The sequence below is a fragment of the Gastrolobium bilobum genome, unplaced genomic scaffold, assembly GCF_033153095.1.
Source record: "Gastrolobium bilobum isolate Gb01-03AN ecotype WA unplaced genomic scaffold, APGP_CSIRO_Gbil_v1 utg12365, whole genome shotgun sequence".
NCBI classification, from domain to species: domain Eukaryota; kingdom Viridiplantae; phylum Streptophyta; class Magnoliopsida; order Fabales; family Fabaceae; genus Gastrolobium; species Gastrolobium bilobum.
The window spans coordinates 87,747-107,377 of NW_026896861.1; the positions used below are offsets into that span (position 1 = coordinate 87,747).

Sequence of the window (19,631 nt, forward strand, 5' to 3'; positions counted from 1 at the left end):
CCTAGGTAGCACCTTTCCTTTCTCCTCTCATGGCCAAAAATTTAGTTTCCTCTCCCACTCTCCATAGCCCTCATTTTCTTCTTTTGATACAAGTTAAAAACCTTCATTACTCACTATCTTTCTTTAACCCTCCATGGAAGCAACTTAAAGCTTGGAACTTGGAAGATAAAAACATAATCTTGGGGGATGCAAATTCTGCCTTGGGGACTTTGAAGAAGAGTTTCATGTGTTGAAGCTGTTTGGTGTGAAAGGAGTAACCTTTGGTGATAAAGACCCTACCTTTGAAGAGAAAGATCCAACCTTGTCACTCCATTTTCGTGCACACTTCTGGATAGAAGAAGAGAGTGGTGAAAAATCCTACAAAGCCTCCTTTTTTATGTGCTTTGAAGCTTTAGGTAAACACTCAATATTTTCTTTTGAATTTTCTTGAAAATAACATGTGTAAATGATGTAAAAATAGAGAATTTGATAACCTAAGCTTTAATGGGTGAGAATATATTGAGAACATGTTGTAAGATTGATTACATAACAAGAGAATTGAGTTTGAAGCCATTGGACATCATTTAAACTTTAAAAATCATGTTTTTCTGCATTTTGTCATAGGGTAACCGATTACCCTTTGACAAGTAATCGATTACCTGGTGTGGTAATCGATTACATAGTGTAACAACAACAAACTAGTTTAGTAAAGTCATGATATCTTGAGCTATAGAACTCCAAATTGAGTGTGGTTTGAACCTATATGAAGCTAACATATAGAGATACAACCCTGTAAAATTTTAGATCCGTTGGATAAGTGTATCGATCTACGTTTGAGTTTTAAATTTCTGCCTTGCTTTTAGAAATTCAAATTGCAGCAATCAATTTGTGAAAGACATAACCGTAGTTATACAACTCCAAGTGAGACATATAATATCTCGTTATAAATCTTGAGATGTCTAGTTTAACATAGTAAAATATTATAATTTTTGGTAAATAGTTGCAATACTAATTTTAAAAATGATAAACAAAGTTTGATGTCGTACTCGCAAATAGAGTTAGTTTCTTTGGACTGTTCTTTAAGAAAATGATTTATAGACTCTATTGTTCTTGTAAGTGATGTTTTAAGGTTTTGGGACCTTAGAGAGTTGACTTAGTTCCTCCCACCTTGAGTTGATGTCCCTACGTAAAGAATGATTATGTAAAAATAATATTTGAAATAAATGTTGTAAACTAGTGTAATTGTTAATTGCCTTCACATCTTTGAAATAAGTTGTGATTTTGTGAGGTCTATAATTGTGGTCCTTTGGATACTGAGAGTACATTGGAGTATGTTACTGATAAAAGTAAGCTTTCAATTTTCAGGGTTAATCCCCTGTTGTTCCACCAAACTCCATGGGAGGTTGGTTTATGTGCATGACATACTTTTGGAAAAAGATTTATATACTAATAAATATATATGATATATTTGAAAATGATTTGCGGCATAATGTGTTGATATATATGCGGGTGTGATAGTGTGTACCTATATGAGATGACGGTGCCTAAGTGTAGGGTATGGGGGGAATCCTTATACATTTGGTATAAGGCATATGTGCGTAATGCATACTTTATTCTCTGGCTAATAGATATTGATATTGCATATATTACATGCTATATATCTAACATTATGCATATTATTATTCTGTTGCACTTATTATGCCTGTAAATGAACTTAGGACAGAGTGAACCTTCGAGAACTTCAATTTACTGAGATTGTTATCTCTCCTCGTTTGGGGAACATTTTTCAGATGTTGAGATTCATGAGATGAGTGTATCTCGAGGCAAGAGGCTAATATAGAGATATTAACATGATGCATTACTTGCATTTAATATTTGTATCTTCACCTGAGACACTGTTATTCTTCATCATATTGTTTATATTTTATGTAAGTATAGGGATTGTGTATGCCTTCTTGAATAAGCTTATGTTATTGAGTAATTGTAGTTAGTTATATGATATTATGACATGTTTTATTAAGTGATGATCATTGTAATAATGGTATGTATATGATAACATACGCGATGAATGGCTAGGCAATATCAATTAGGTATGTATGACTTGTATAATTGCCTTGAAATATGATGATATGAGTATTACAAAATGTATGAATAAGACTAAGTAAGGCACTTAGAATTCACATGTCTAAATTAATGAATAAGTAATTGATGAAATGGGTAACGATTGTATGAAATGTAGAATATAAGTAATGGAGTGCTAAATATGGTTAAACATGAAAAGTATAAAGGTATTTTGATAATATAGATATCAAACCTTGTATGTTTTAAGAGGGGACCTTAAGGTTAACAATGTCTTCTCGTAAGATAAAGTTCATGAAATATGTAAATAATCATGTGAATAAATTGTAAAGGAGGTAATTGAAGAACAAATAATATAGAATGCAACTAACTTGACAAATCAAGTAATAATTATAAATTAATGTAGAATGGAAAAAATTTAGCCACATTCTTATACGAGATTAATTATGAATTAATATAATTAGCTTCCTCATTTATTTAATTAATTAGTTGTGCTTAATACCATAAAGTAAGATAACAAACCAGTCACAAACGAGGTGTTACATTTTATGGTATCAGAACACTTTCTTAGGGAAAAGCTGAGAATACTAGATGGAAGAAGTTTCTTGTTTTGTGGTTCCTAGTGTTTGACATGATAATGTCTTGCTAGACACTGAGTATGAGTTTGACCGATTATTTCTTAAGTACGACGATTGCATTTATAATGGTAAACACAGGGATACATTCAGATGACTTCCTTATATGTAAAAGACTACATGGGAATATGAATCCTTAATGAAGTAATCTTGATTAGAGTTATGTATGAAGTAAGTCAATGAGGTATGACATACATATAACTGTGAAATAGGACAGTGATATTTATTTGAATGATAGTAATTCGTAGAACTCATAATTAATTTTTAAATGTGACTCTGTGGTTGTTCTTGATTAAACATTGATGTGAATTTATATTTGTGCTAGGAATAATGGGATTATCCTAGAAAATAGGATGAGGTCGCAAGTACAAAAGTCAGGTGTGACTTTTGTAATTGAGATTGTGTAACACCCCGTTCTAGAACCGGTTTGTTATCATTACGTACGGCATTAAGCGCAGTTACAATCACAATATTTATTTGTAATTACGGAAAAACTTTTTCATTTTAATATTGTTTGCACCTTTGAAATAACTGTGAAAATAACTCAAAACTTATAGCAAAATTATAAGTACGTCAGCTTAATACCATGCAACTTACATTTAAACATGCTAAGTGGTTCCCATAAACCAACAAAGCTAAAAACTTATTATATTCATGTTAACACTAGTTTTCTTTGCCTTTTTATTTACTCTAACAATTTTTATACCTCTCAAATTCTTCTCATTCATTAATATGTTATAGGTTTCTTCTTTAGCTACGCGTGAGTTCAAACCGCGCTCAATTTGGAGCATCGTAGCTCAAGTTATGCATTTTTTAAAAACATGATGTTGAACTCGCAGATTCCGGCGAGATTAGCGTCGCGCCACAGACATTTCCAGAATTCCGACGCAATTAGCGCCAGACTTTTGTCTCCTCTCTGTATGTTGGCGCGATTAGCGCCACCACGGCGCTAATAGCGCCAGGTTCAGGAGGTAGACCCCAAAACAGGGCAATTCGACTTCCTCTGGTATTTTACCCATAACTTGAGTTGTACTAATTCAATTTACACAATCTTGGTCTCTATGGAAAGCTAAGAAAAATATCTACAACTTCCATGAAGACACAAGGGTCCAAATCTATCATATATGATACTAAAAATGGACAACAAGACAGGATATTTTTACTTTTACTTGGACTTTCAACCCAAAGGTCTTCTTTCACCTAATTGACATCATATAATCCTTTCAACACATGAATCCTAGTCTTTCAAGGTACTCATACACTAAGAGAGGCATGCATACCATTTCATCATACATATATCTTCATTAATTACAACATTACAACATCATCAGGTCTCAATTACATCATTGTTCTTACAAATTTCATATACATGTCAAAGGACTTAGCTACAAAAGGAACATGATCAAAGCAAGTAACCATGCACTAGATACCAATTACTACTACGATGATCATGCACTAAGTCCTCCCAAATACATCATGTGGCATCAAAATATACATATAGCAATTCTAAATGGCATGCAACTCAAAATGTCCTGCTATCAGGTATAACCTACTCATGCTTCTTGCCTCGATCATCCTCACCTCTATTAATACCTCAAATGATGCCCCACAACACGGGGTGAGATATACGAATATATCACAGTAAACCAAGGGTCCTTGGAGATCACTTCACCCTAAGGTTCACTTTCGATGTACACGTAATCATAACAGCTTACACATTCTTATCTATTAACATCACATGGACTTCCAAGAGAGATCCACCAAGGGTTGTTTCTCTTAAGCTCTTTCCACATGGAGATCCACATAGGGCTGTTTCCAAGGGAAGTCCCTAACCTCAATCTAGGAACCTCCAAGAGAGATCCACGTAGGGCTGTTTCTCTTAGGCTCTAACCACATGGAGATCCACATAGGGTTGTTTCCAAGGGAAGTTCCTACTAATCATCCTCATCATAATTCTATCAATCATTACCTCAATCAACATTTATATCTATCAATTATCATTAAGCAATCATAATATTTTTCAATGCATGAGCATACAACAACTATCATCATTACATATCACATCTCATAAATCATTCCTCCTCAATGGAGTATGGTGGAACATTCAAGGGGATCAACCCCAAGGTCCAAAGGTTTACCTTGCTCTTGAACTTTCCTTAAAGATTTCATTTCCTCAATTGAACACAACCAAAAGGATTGGTCACTCCACTTGGTTCTCTTGCCTCAATCCTATCAATACAAGGATCACAATCAAGTCTACAATCAAGTATATAATCTTGCAATTTTCAAAACATAATCATATGACTATCTAAACTCATTTTCACCGATTAAATGTCATTCCTAGCATTTTTCACAACATACATTAAGCCTCAATTCGCCTAGAACATAGTCAATCTACTCACATTATCATAAAACTCTAAAAACACTATTCATCATCTTCCCCAATCACACATTCTCCATGAAAACAAGGTTCAAGGAGTGGAAACTCACCACAAAGGGTTGCTCAACCAAGGAATGTTGATCTCCTAAGCTCCCATGGAGAGAATCGCCTTCAAACTCCTCAAATCCTCACAAGGGCGAAATCTTTGGAGGGAGATATCTCACTCCATAATGCTTCCCACTCAAAACTAAGTTAGGGTTAAGGATGAGAGGAAGAATCTAAGTGGTTTAGGCTTTTGAATCACTCAAATAGGTTAAGGATTGGAGGATCTAGGGTTTGGGGCTCCCTCCCTTTCTCTCTTGCTTCTCCCTCTCTCCTTTTCTCTTTTCTTCTTGTCGATAGGTATGGGGGGAGGGGAATGGGTTTCATTGCTTTTAGTCACTTAACTTATGTTAAGTGGCTTTAAGCGGGTATTAGCTCATCTATCTATTCAACTTCATTTACCACCAAACTTTACCCAAATGTCTGGAATATTTTTCTAGGGATATTTTCACTTCCATTTTTATATTTTGGGTACTTTTGCCTACACACATTTATACCTCTTAATTTTCACTGAGTACACTTTTTACCTCAAAAGTGACCACAATTCACTTAATTAGGCCATATACTTAATTTTACTCACTAATACATGCTTAATTACTTAATTTAAAGTAATTAATTAAATTATTTAAGTTAGGGGTATTATAGATTGACTATATGTGGTTGTGTATTCTAGAGTATGGTAATGAGTCTCATTCTCTTATCTTTGCAATGGGACTCACTCACTTTTATATGAGTAAGGTATAGAAAAATTTTCTGCAACAAAAGAAAAATTGTTAAATCCACACACACACATATATAGAAAACTAATTTAGCTTTTTTAAATTATTCGAATTTTTATAATTTCTTAATAAATTCATTAATTATTCAATTAATTCAATTCGAATCAATTGAAACATAAAATTTTTAATAATATATTTTTGTTTTTACATACACAAATTCTCATATAAATTTATGAGTTATTTTGAAATTTTATATTGGAATCAAAGTATTAAAAATATTTTTTTTTTATCTTCATACTGAATTATCCTAATAATTATTTTAACCGTTTAATTTGTTTCATTTTATTTATTGTTTTAGAAAACTTACAAACAAATTAATTATTTTCTAATTTTAATATTATTCTAGATATCTTCATTATATAAAATATATAACAAACATTAGTTTACTCAATTATATTTATATTTTCTGACATTTGGAAATATTTAATAACCTTAAACCGATCTTTTAAAATGAATGAAATGCTTAAACAATAAAATATGAAGAAATTAAAGGCCCATTTGAATAAAAAGTATATCTAAATTTTCTTAAAGATATTTGAATAAGCTTAATAAAAAAAAGTACAACCGACCTTTGTGCAAATATCATAAAAAGAAATGAGCCAATAATGTAAAAAGAAAATTTAATGCTATACTCAGAAGTTAAAAGAAAAGAAATATGGAAAAATTTCTTAAAAGAAATCCACCATAAATACAACAATATCACATTTATTTCAAATTAATTACCTTTTCCATATCTTCGAAAGCTACCTCCCAAATTGGCCAATAAAAGGGATAAACTTCTCCAGGTGTAAAACACTTCCAATCAAAATCTTTTTTTGCAAGGCATTCCCAGCATCTCAATTGCCGAGACATTCTGTTGACCTTTCCCCTCTTAATTTTTTTTATGGAAAAAATATTTATTCTTTTAAAGGATATATAATTATATTATTTTAAAAGAGAGAAAAATATAATATAATATTATTATTTTAAATTTAAATTTAAAAAATTTAATCACTTTCTCTTTCATGATTTTCATTACTTGTATTTTTCTCTCACTTAAAATGATATAACTTTATATATTTTAAAGGAAAATACTTTTTTTATGTTGTAGAAAAATAGTTACCTATATTGTAGAAATAAAATTACAAGCGGGACCACAGGTAAGAGGAGAGAAAAAAAGTGATGGGATCTATCTCTTGTTTGTGTGTGTAGAAAAGTTATTTATCTCATATAAAATGAGATTAATATAACCCTATTTTAAAAATATAAACAATCATGTTATCAAAAAAAAATATAAACAATAAAACTTTTTTTACTTTTAGAATTGTTAACTCTGTTAAAAGTGTGAGTAAACAAATGAATTTAGAAATCGTCTGGATGAGCTTTTGGGCCTGTTTGATTATGTTTTGGTTTTATCTTTTTAAAACTATTTTGTAGAATAATTATGAAAATAATTATTTTCTATGTTTTTTTTGTTTTGAAAGTTAAAAACCAAAAGAGAAAACAAAAACAACTAAGACAAGTTCTCTAAATTTGATTTAAAAACAAAATACAAAACAAGCCTTACCAAATAAGTTTTTTTGTTCTGAAAACTAAAAAACTATTTTTAAAAACAGTAATCAATCAGAGCCTTTGTTTTTAAAAAGTTGTTTTTTAAAAAAAAAAGTAATTTTGAGAAATTTTACTTGTTTGGATAACAACTTTTTAAAAAAGCAAAATTTAAAATAAAATTTAAAATGGTGTTTTTTTAGCCAATAGTTGATTGCTTTTGAAAAAAGCAGAACCTAAAACATAATATAATTTTTTAAATGCAAAATAACCTTATCATATCAGCCCCTTGTCTCTTCCTATCCCATGATCATGTTTTTGTTTTTTTGTTAGCTATTACAACCTATTACTTTATAATCAAACATTTTTTTTTTTTTTTTAGAAATATACCAATCGGTTCATTGCTTCACAACTAATCTAATTCGGAGTGGGTCCAGAATTAAGGCTTTAAACCCCTCCCAAAGGTGATACTGGGAAGATTCGAACACATGCTCTCACCCCCCACCTACTTAGCTCCCATGCGTAGGGGTGTGCAAAATAACCAAAAAACTGAACTGAACCATGAACCGAACCGAACCGCCCCTTAAAATAATCGGTTTTTAAAAATCAGTTCATGAACTGAACCGATTTTTAAAGAACCAGTTCATGAACCGAACCGGTTTTTAGAACCAGTTTAAGAACCGAATCGATTTTTAGAACCAGTTTAAGAACCGAACCATTTTGAACCGAACCGAACCGTTTCCGAACTGAACCGAACTATTTTCAAACCGAACCAAATTGATTTTTATAACTTTATTTTTTATTTTTATTTTCTTTTCAAAAGAAGGTCGATCCGAACCGAACCGTTTCCCACCAAACCGAACCAGTTTTGAACCGAACCGAACCATTTAAACCAATTCGGTTCGGTTTTTCAAAAAAATCGATTTGGTTCGACCCATGCACATCCTTACCCATGTGCCAACTGAGCTACCACTATTTGGTTCGCTTTTTTTATTTTCATTCCTACATTTTCTTCTTTTAAGTTATCGTTTTCTTTAGTGTCTCCTCATTCTACAATTGTTATTTTTGGTTCTTCTTTTTTATTTGGTCCTTGATTTTTATTTTTATTTTTATTTTCAAGCCACAGTCACAAAAGCAAAAAAATAAACACACAAATCAAGCCACACAACAAATAAGTAAGTGATTACAACATTAATGCTCTCTCAATTAATGTCCTTTTTTGTAATTTTGTATATAAAAAGTTCTTTTTTTTATCTTTAACATCCAAATAATTTTTTATGTAAAAACAAATTTTAAATCATTCATCCAAATATAAAATAACTTTACTTTCTCAAAAAAGTTATATTTAAAAATTCAATGCATAAAAATTCGGTGAACTAACATGTGACTACTGTCCAAGTATATGCCGTGGATCGAATATAGACTTGTATCCCACCTAATAATATACAATTGTTCCTGAACAGATATTCATCTATTATTATTTGTCAATACCATTTTTTAAATAATAAAATAAAAAAACAACGAGCCTTGTAGACTTGTAGTGTAGCTGAACGAGAGCTGTGTTTGATGTTTCCTTCTTTGTCTCCTTTCTTCTTTTGTGTTTGATGTTTTTATGAAGGGTTGTCTTTGTACTCTCAATCTTGTGAAAAAAATGAATAGGGAATGGCCCCTTGGGGTTGATGGAGAATGCAAACGCGCGTCAATGTCCTCATAGTGTGGGTCCCACGCTCGTGTCCACTTGCATTTTCCTTGTCCCTGCAAAAGTCATTCCCTGCGTCTCACCCTCGAATATAATGACCATCTGCTTCTCATTATCTTTTATAGTTATGTTTCGTTGACCTTTCTACCTTCATCACATTCCCACTTCTCTGACATTTTAATACGCCATGTTTACGCCACACGCCACTACCCAACCTAGACTTAGAATAACAACAACAACAACAACAACACACTCTTTTTAAGTTTTAACTTTTAAGCCACGAACTGAAGGAGGAGCACCCAACCCTTATTTTTCTCCAACCGCCCACTCTTTCTCTCTCTAATATCTCAATATATGTATGTGAGTCAACTTGAACGACTTTGATTTCGAAAATTTTTATGGCCAAACAAAATGTGGAGCTTATTTGGAAAGTGGGTGTAGTACAAAAAACATTAGTATTTTCGAAAAGTCCCTTTGTAGTACCACACTACGTTGTACTACATGCAGGGAGGGGCTTTGTTGGTTGATTTGGCTTGACAATGTCAACTACAAATATCTGATTTTTGGAGTTGATTTTTGCCTTGTCTTTCGGGATTCTCATGCTTCTTCTGCATCATTGTTAAACTTTCCATTTCTTGCTAGTCTCTGTTGAGTTGTGGTTTTTGTCATTAGACTGGGGTTGTTTGCAGGGTTTAGACTGGACGAGGTGGGAATTTCATTTCAATCTTTTCTCACGCAGTGGAGAATAGAATTCTTGAATTGAAGCCTTGGTCCTCCTTGTCACGAAGATTCAATTTTTTATCATCGAAACGGAATTTTGAGGTAAGATATTTGATGGGGTTACGTCTTTCAACAGTTTTTAGTTACGTGGCATAAAATCTATGAGCTTTTCCATTGTAGGATCGGATTCTCTTAGTTTTTTGGAATTTTTTTTTTCAGTTACCTATTTAATATTATTATTTTTTGTTACAATTATTGTATTCTATTAGTTTTACTTAGAATTATAATCATGTTAGACAATTGGTTTATAAGTTGAGTTGTGTGTAACTTGGATGATTCTTTAACGGAGAAGCAAAGTTAAGTCAACAAGCAGGAAGCTTTAGCTGTCATTGAATTTTTTTTCTTCTCTATTAGAATAACACTTTCCTTATTTTCTTTTCTGCGATGATTGATTCATTCAGATTTAACGATTTGGTGAACCGAATGGGTACCATGAGGAACGAAGAACTCAAAGAGATTGAGAATCTCGACAGAGAGGACATTGAAGAAGCTCCAGTTGGGCCTGATGATGTGAGTAGAATAGCACCATGGGCGAGACAGATCACGATTCGGGGGATAATAGCTAGCTTCATTATTGGAATAATTTATAGTGTGATTGTGATGAAGCTGAACCTAACAACTGGGTTAGTCCCCAATCTCAATGTCTCAGCTGCTCTACTTGGTTTTGTGTTTATTCGAACTTGGACTAAGTTGCTTGGGAAAGCCAAGATTGTTTCAACCCCATTCACTAGACAGGAGAATACCATAATCCAAACTTGTGCGGTTGCTTGCTATAGCATCGCGGTAGGAGGTGAGTCTTTTCTGCAATTTCTCTGCTGTTTGATGTCTATATTTAGTTCTTTAACTTGTATTTGAGTAAATAGTAGTGTTTTCTTACACAATTTGTTGAACTGAACTCGTGTAATTGTAGGTGGTTTTGGGTCTTATCTCTTGGGCTTGAATAGGAGGACTTATGAGCAAGCAGGGATTGATACAGAGGGGAATACTCCTGATAGTACCAAGGAGCCTGGAGTTGGTTGGATGATAGCCTTTCTCTTTGTGACCAGCTTTGTTGGGCTATTGGCTTTGGTCCCCATTAGAAAGGTATTTCATTTTAGTAATGAATTCTTATGATTTTGCACATGATGCAATTGGTCATTCAAACGTTGTTATTCTTGTAAGTTAATTAGTTTACTGTAGAAACGATGATAATCTCAGTTTGAAAACAATTTGGTTCTGCGTGACTTGAATGGTGTTGCTCATGAAATTTATGTTATTTTAACAGATCATGATAATAGACTACAAGTTAACTTATCCAAGTGGAACTGCTACTGCTGTTCTTATTAACGGGTTCCATACTGCTAAAGGAGATGTGATGGCCAGGTACCAACCTGTTTTGTTTGGCTTTTTTTTTGGTTGATATTTTCAAGTTAAATATGGTGAATCTTTATAGAAGCTAAAGCTTGTTCAACTTCTTTCGCAGGAAGCAGGTTCATGGTTTCATGAAATTCTTCTCACTTAGTTTCCTTTGGGCTTTCTTTCAATGGTTCTATACTGCTGGAGATAATTGTGGCTTTGTTCAGTTTCCCACTTTTGGATTGAAAGCATGGAAAAACTCGTGTGTTCCTTAGCCTTTCTTCTACTAGCAAAAGTCTCCCAAGCATGAAATAATTGTCCATTGTCACTGACTAAAGCACTTGAATTTGGCAGATTTTACTTCGATTTCAGCATGACTTATGTTGGAGCAGGAATGATTTGCTCCCATCTTGTAAATTTATCCTTGCTTCTTGGTGCTGTGATTTCATGGGGCATTATGTGGCCGTTAATCGGGAGAGAAAAAGGAGAATGGTTCCCTGCAAATATACCAGAGAGTAGCATGAAGAGCCTTAATGGTTATAAGGTCTAAATTTAGCTACAATTAAAGGACTCTATCAGAGTTATATTATTTGATTTTAGGTCTTTCAATTTCAAGCCTTATTTTTTTTACTTTGCTGCAGGTTTTTATTTCCATTGCCTTAATTCTTGGTGATGGGCTTTACAATTTTGTCAAAGTTCTCTATTTCACTTCCACAAATATCCATGCCACAATGAAAAGGAAGAACCTTAGTACATGTAAGCAAATGGCCTCATATAACTTCTCTAGTTCCTGAGTGGTTTATGATATATCAGTAAGTCTCGTATTTGTCAGTGAAATCTAATATTTCCTTATCATCATAGTTCCAGATAACGATAAACAGCTACCTATTGATGATCTTAGACGAAATGAAGTCTTTACAAGAGAAAGCATTCCTCTATGGTTGGCATGCACAGGATACATATTGTTCTCCATCATTTCCGCAGTTGGAATCCCTTTGATGTTCCCCCAGTTGAAGTGGTATTATGTGGTGTTTGCCTATCTTCTTGCACCCACTCTTGGCTTCTGCAATGCTTATGGCGCAGGCTTAACTGACATGAACATGGCCTATAACTATGGGAAAGTGGCTCTCTTTGTTCTTGCAGCCTTGAGTGGAAAAAATGATGGTGTAGTTGCTGGACTAGTGGGATGTGGCCTGATTAAATCTATTGTTTCAATTTCATCTGATTTGATGCATGATTTCAAGACTGGCCACCTCACTCTCACTTCCCCTCGTTCAATGCTTATAAGTCAAGCTATTGGAACAGCAATAGGTTGTATTGTTGCTCCTCTCACATTCTTCCTTTTTTACAAGGCTTTTGATGTGGGGAATCCAGATGGTAATTACAAGGCCCCATATGCCATCATATATAGAAACATGGCAATCCTAGGTGTGGAAGGCTTTTCTGCCCTTCCCCATCATTGCTTGCAACTCTGTTATGGATTTTTTGCATTTGCCATAGCAGCCAACTTGGTCAGAGATTTAACCCCAAAAAAGGTTGGGAGATGGATTCCACTTCCAATGGCAATGGCTGTGCCTTTCATAGTTGGTGGTTACTTTGCCATTGATATGTGTGTGGGTAGTTTGGTTGTGTTTGCTTGGCACACAATAAACAGCAGTGAGGCAGGTTTGATGGTTCCTGCAGTTGCTTCTGGTTTGATTTGTGGAGATGGATTATGGATTCTTCCTTCATCCATTCTTGCTTTGTTTAAGGTTCGTCCTCCAATCTGCATGAGCTTCTTGACAGCCAAGTAGAAGTTGGCAATAACAACATTCACATGTGGAGATCAGAGGAAATAGATGTAGTCAAATTACTACCTAAGGTAATTATAGGCATAATGTCGTAGGAGGCTTGCTTGTTACTTGTAAGCAATTTCATGCATAAAGATGCAGCTCTTAGAATATAGAGTGATATTTAAATCCAGCTAAAATGGCTAGGAAGAATAAGTATAATAATATACGCAGAAATATTGTGAGATTTTGACATATTTGAACATAGTGACCCATTTAAGCGCACTTTGCTAATAATTTAACAAAATGTGTATGTTGGGCCAACAAAATTGAAGAAAAGAAAAAGATTTTCACTCGACTTGATCTTATTTGGCCCAGTAATGCGAGTTGAATCGAGGTGGGCTGAGCTAACTGACAAGCTAAAAATTATCATAGTTAACTATTATAACTATTAATTTTTTCTTTTTAAATTTATATAAATGTTATTTTAAACAAATATGATTTATTTTAAGTAATAATTAATTTTAGTTATGATGTAAATTAGGTTAAATTTTTAACACAAGTTATTTTATTAAATTATTTAAAATTAATATTTTTGGATATTAATTATATAAATAATCAAATGAAATATAAGTCAGTGGACAAGCCCAAAGAGTCTGTATAGGATCAAATTAGATTAAAAATTTATTAACTCAAAATGTGCTCGGCTTGCAGCATGCTGATTCACATTAGCGGACAGATTGACCAGCTTGACTTATCTATGAATTATTTTTGTGCACTAGTAATTTGAAGATTTAAAATTGTAATTTTTGAAAATTATTCTCTACAAATAATTGCATTTAATATTCTTTGTAACATATCGTATGATTAATGTTAAGGGTCTTCATAACGAATGCTTTAAGGAAAAGAAAAGAAAAAAATTTGATGAAAATTTTAATATTTAATACATTGAAAACTTAAACAATATTTACTTTTCGTTTTTAATAATTAGCAAATTACGATAGTAAGACATATAAATAAAAAAATAGCAAACTTTGAGATAATTTAATAATTAATTTGGTTATTTAAAAAATTAAGATATTAAACTTCTTTGCAAGGAATGAGTATATTATTGGGTCACTTGTGATTTTATTCACACCTTAGGTTAACAACAATTGAACCATATAATACGAAATTTCAATGGCAACAAACTCTCATACATTAAACATAGTAGTGCATTCAATAATTAAAAGGTAAAGGCGAGCAAGGAAGAATTATTTATAAAGGGGCAGAAGTGTTAAAATAAGTTTGGCTTGCAAAATATTATATTTGGCCCTAATTCACTAAAGGCCTTTTGTAGTAGGACCTTTTTTTAGTTCTAACCCTGAAAACTCTATAATTTAGCGGGCTAGGTTAGGGCTAGCCCACAGGTCAAACTTTTTCTTTCATCAAATTTTTTATTATTTAAAAAATAAAAATTATATAAATTTAAATGTTTATAAATATAAGTAAATATTATTGTGAGTTTGACGGAGAATATAAGAGAAAAGTGTAGAAAAAAAAAGGGAATAAAAGAAAGAACAAGTATGAGCAAAGAGCCTATATAAGAACATATCTTAAATGTATTTTAAACATGGAAGTCATGAAAAAACAAAGAGTCACATGTTATGAACTATGTGAAGTTATCCATAATATTTTACAACACCCCTTGGATGTATTCTACAATTCAACACACTATTAGTGTGATGGTTATAGAATATATCAAAGGTCGTGAAAAATAAAGAGTCATGTGTTATAAACCATGTGAAAGTTCATCTATAATATTTCACAACAAAAATGAATTTTTCAGCAGCGATATATTTTAACATAGATTTTCATTTGCGCATCAATAAAAAAAAATTCTATTGACATTTAAGCATGTTATACATCCGAATTTGTATTGAAACATATTGTATACAATACACTTTAGTAATTTTGTGGATAATAATAACTAAAAAGTTTTTTGTAACGGTAGTAGTTAAAGAAATTCAATGATTTTACTTTTAAATATATAGCATACTAAGAACAGTTATTCAATACTGGTAGTAAGATAATTTTTTCATCATTACTTTTTAGTTTTTCACTATAGTTGTTGTATTCTGTTATGACTCTCGGTGAGAAAATCTTTATTTGATGCCATCATTTAATAATGAATTTAGTAAAAATAGTAACTAAATTTTCACTTATATTAAAATTTTGTTTATATTTTCACTTATATTAAAATTGTATTTATATTTTCACTTGTATATTTGTGTACAAATATTATTTTATTAAAAAATTAAATTATAAAAAATTTATAATTTGTATAAAATATGTGAAGAAAATATTAAATATTTATTTGTTAAAATATTTTTTAATATATTGAATATGATGAAAAAAATTATGAAATTATAATTTTGGATGAGCAGGCTAACCCTAACCAATAAAATTTTTGGCCAATGCAAACCTTTATTATTGAGGTTTATTTAGTCCTGCAAACTTTTTGACCTTAACCCACACATGCTAGGGCCAAATGAAAGAGGCTAACCCATTTTGATAGCTGTATAAGAAAGGGGGATACCTTCACAAGTGTTAGCCGCTCAAAGTAACCCTGTAATGTCTACATCCTCTCTTTTTATTTCATAGTATTGATAAAAAAATTCTCTACATAATCAAAAACCTTGTTAAATACTCTTACTTTCCCCGTTGCGTAAGGGTTGCAAAAATCTATCACTCAATCCATCAGACATTTGATTGCAATTAACAAACCAAATATGAAGGAGTATGTTTAACCCTCTCGATTAGACGAATTTGCACTCCAACCAACTAGGTGTTAGAATAATGTTTTGCACCGGCTAAACAATCTTAATTTATTGGGTTAGTATCTAAAGTTCATTAAAGAGGATTATACTTTACCAAAATAAAATAAAATAAAGAGGATTATACTTTGCATTCCTAAAGCGAATAAATGTTTTCTCACTATATTTGATTTCACTCACGTGCACGCGTGCCTTACGCATTAGGTGAGGATGTTTACCTCACATATAATGCGACTCATGAAAACAGAAACGATTAATTATAGTTCTCTTTTATCATTGGAGAATTAATCTTCTCCATCTATAAATATCACTTATTAATATTGAAAATGCACTTTTTACATATCAATTCTCCTTGCTGTTACGTTGCTAGAATACATCCTCAGAGCCATTGTACCCTACACTCTGCTTTTAATTCTCAGCTTGAACCTGACTCTCTTGTTGAATTTAGGTTCATACCTTTATTTTATTATGAGAATATTGTAATTAGAACTATCTTATTAACTATCCTCCATGATCGGAAGTATATTTTCGCCGTCTTACCAAGTTACAATGGTAACCTCAAACATATTATGGGTGATCAGTCCAAGATGAGTTGGCTTTGACCACACACATATGATTGAGTCTCGTCCAAGTTGATAGTTACTTGAGTTGTTGTGATAAGATTAGCTGCTTTATTATGTTGGATGATAAGTCTGATGCCATTGAATTGTGATTTGTCTAAAACAGGTGGGAGTGAGATAAGTACTCACAAAATATTCTGATACTCAAATCAGTATTAATTAAATGATAAACTTAAGTAAGTTGAAATAATATGATCATATTTAGATTTTGAGGCTCTATTTATAATAGTGACATGACTTATTTGTTGCTTTGTTATGCCACCTTAGTATAAGAGCATGTCTCTTATTAATATATTATTATGGCTTTATTAACCTATCTGGTTAGTAAGATGGCTTTTAGTGAACTATGACGTCTAGATTTAATTGGAATTTCATGCCTCTTCTTTAGTTATTTACTTCTAAGGAGGCTTATGAATTATATGTTACAAATTTAATTATTGGACCGGACTCTTCTCTCTTAAACCCATAGCCTCGTGTATAACATTATTCATATAAATATAGACCATGCTCTATGCAGCTGCTCCATAGACGAGAAGGAAAACAAAATAGGATGAGATCATCCATACGATAATTATTTAACGTCGTCAGTGCAAGTAAAGCGAGTGAATTTCGATCTAGAAATATGACCTGTTAAGGTTTTGATTAACTTAATAGTTCGGTTCAAAGGGAAAGAACTTTAATGATAAACAAATTTATTTATACATAATATTTTCTTTTCACATAGTGCCCCTGTTCCTAAAATTAATGGCAAAAAATCTCTTTCTACCCGTCATTTTACTCATAGCTTGAAAAACATATCCCCTCATTTATTATTTTTTGTAAAGATTTTGTAAAATAATAATTGATGCCGTCATGGATTTGGACACCTGTAAAAATAATAGTTATGCAAAGATTTTTCGACGCCTCATATAAGGATAAGTGAAATGGCTACTATTGAGTTTTTTTCCCTGACCTTCAAATAACAGTTGTGTTTCTAAAATTAAGGCCTGCATGTTACAAAGATTTTTTTTTTATTCGGGAAAAGTGATATTGATAATTTTATTTATTCATGTTTGGTACAAGAATTGTAATTTTTTTTTTTTCTGAAAATTTGATTTTCTCAAGATTTTAATTTGTGAATACTTTTTAGAAGGTGTTTGGTACAAGAAAAAATTTTAAATTTCCAAAATACTAATATTGATAATCTTATTTATCCACGTTTGATATAAGGATTATTAAATTTTTTTCGAGAAAACCAGATTATGAGGAAACTTTTTTTTGAAGCTTTTTGAATCAAAATGCTATCTAAGAATACTTATCAAGAGGGTGGTATTCTTGGAATCTCATGACATCAGAAAATTTCACACAGTTTTTTGGTAATATTTCCGATAATATTTTGACCTACCAAATAGTTTTTTGATAACATTCATGGAAAATTCATTTTCACAGTGTATTTTTAATAATCATGATTCTTGGACATAATTTTTTTTTCTATCAAATGTTAATGTCATCCAAGAATATCACCAAGGGTAGCATTCTTGATTCTCAAGAGGTGGAAAAATATTTTGGCCTCCGCGCCACTTGCGCCAAGTAATATTTTCTTCTTGCGCCAAGTCTTCAAGCAATATTTTTTTCTCGTGTCAACAGAGTTGTGATGACGCCATTAGTGTCAGCAATGCAGTTTTTTAAAATCATTCTATATTCTTAATAATATTTAACAATCAAGCTAACATAGAATTAGAAGACTTAAGTAACATTTCTAGTAATATTATGACTTATCAAATAGTTTTTTTGGTCATATTTCTAAAAAATTCACTTTCTAAACATATTTTTGTCAGCATAATTTTCAGATATAAAATATTTCTCCTCTACTCAAGTCTCCATAAAATTATGGATTTTTGTTTGAAAAATTTTCACATTTGTGACGTGGAACGAGACTATGTAATTGACTTTTTGTTGCATCTGGCTGCCGATAATTTCATTTGACATCATTTCTACATTGACGGCTTTTTTTTTTTTTTTTTTTTTGTATACATGAATTAGACGTCATTCCTACATTGACGGCTTTTAAATAAATTGCATTTTGTAGTTGAATTAGCTGAGACAAAAATTTTGAATTCAAAGTTATAGGTTAAAATGGTTGTTGTGCTAGTATTCAATATGTATATATATCATATAGCAAAAAATATCTGTGCTTTTAAAGGATGATTATCTTAGTTAAAACTAGTATTTTTATTTAAAATTTAAATTAAAAAAAATATTACTCACTTTTTCTCCCCATAATTTTTATTGTATATCTCTTTCTTTTATTTAAAAAAACATAATTATATATCATTTAAAAGAATAAACACCAAACCCATATCATATATTTCTAAAATATTTCTTGGTACTTGTAATTATTTTTTGAGTTTTTTTATCTATTACAAATAGAATACTACAATAAATAAATAATAAAAATATATTATGTTTGTAATTAGTTTATGAAATATTAATATTTATTTAATTTAAGTATTTCCGTTTTGATTAATATTATATCTTAGCAATTCTATGTCTTACAATTTTTAAAATCTATTGTTTATATATTATTTTATGTCGTTTCTGTGTCTTGAATATGTATTAATATTTTTTAAATTCATAAAAGGAATATTTGTTTAAAGTAATGTTTTAGGAGAAGCACATGAATATTTTTTATTTATTTAACTTATTTTTTAAATAACTTTTTATTATTCAAGATACTAAATATTTTCATTCTAAGTGATGGAAAAATAAAAATTATTATAAGAATATAGTATTACTATAGACAGGCAAAGGAACTATCTATTTACCAAAAAAAGGAACTATCCTGCCGTGGGCCCGCTTGGAACTGTTGGGTCAGATGTAGCTGCACTAATGCAACAAGTTCTAAACTAGAGAGAGGAATTGTTAAGGATAATCAGCCCTGGTCTGCTGCGGAGGGCTTATTAGAGATGAACATGGGAGTAGAGCTGCCAAAATAGGTCGGGTTATTCTGTTTTGTTGTTAATCCATTAAAAATGGGTTGACTTGCCTTGCCTTGCCCTACATCTTGATATGGATTCAAAGTTTCAATCCATCTCATTTTGTGATGGATTAACGGGTAAATTTATTTAAAAAATTAAAAATAAATTATATTT

General features: G+C 31.5%; 1 protein-coding gene across 3 annotated transcripts; it reads left to right on the forward strand.

The window, feature by feature from the left end:
• The first annotated feature begins 10,273 nt into the window (after window positions 1-10,273).
• LOC133302439 (metal-nicotianamine transporter YSL3) lies at window positions 10,274-13,304 on the forward strand. Of its 3 annotated transcripts, none has more exons than XM_061502209.1 (7): window positions 10,274-10,750; window positions 10,871-11,043; window positions 11,225-11,322; window positions 11,423-11,557; window positions 11,650-11,839; window positions 11,937-12,051; window positions 12,157-13,304. In XM_061502209.1, exons 1-7 carry the CDS (start codon window positions 10,345-10,347, stop codon window positions 13,086-13,088), a joined length of 2,049 nt encoding a protein of 682 aa, XP_061358193.1. In that variant the 5' UTR covers window positions 10,274-10,344; the 3' UTR covers window positions 13,089-13,304. The 3 variants fall into 3 exon arrangements, with proteins under 3 accessions (XP_061358193.1, XP_061358194.1, XP_061358195.1); XM_061502210.1 differs by having other exon boundaries at window positions 12,163-13,304; XM_061502211.1 differs by having other exon boundaries at window positions 11,937-12,045.
• Window positions 13,305-19,631: the final 6,327 nt, after the last annotated feature.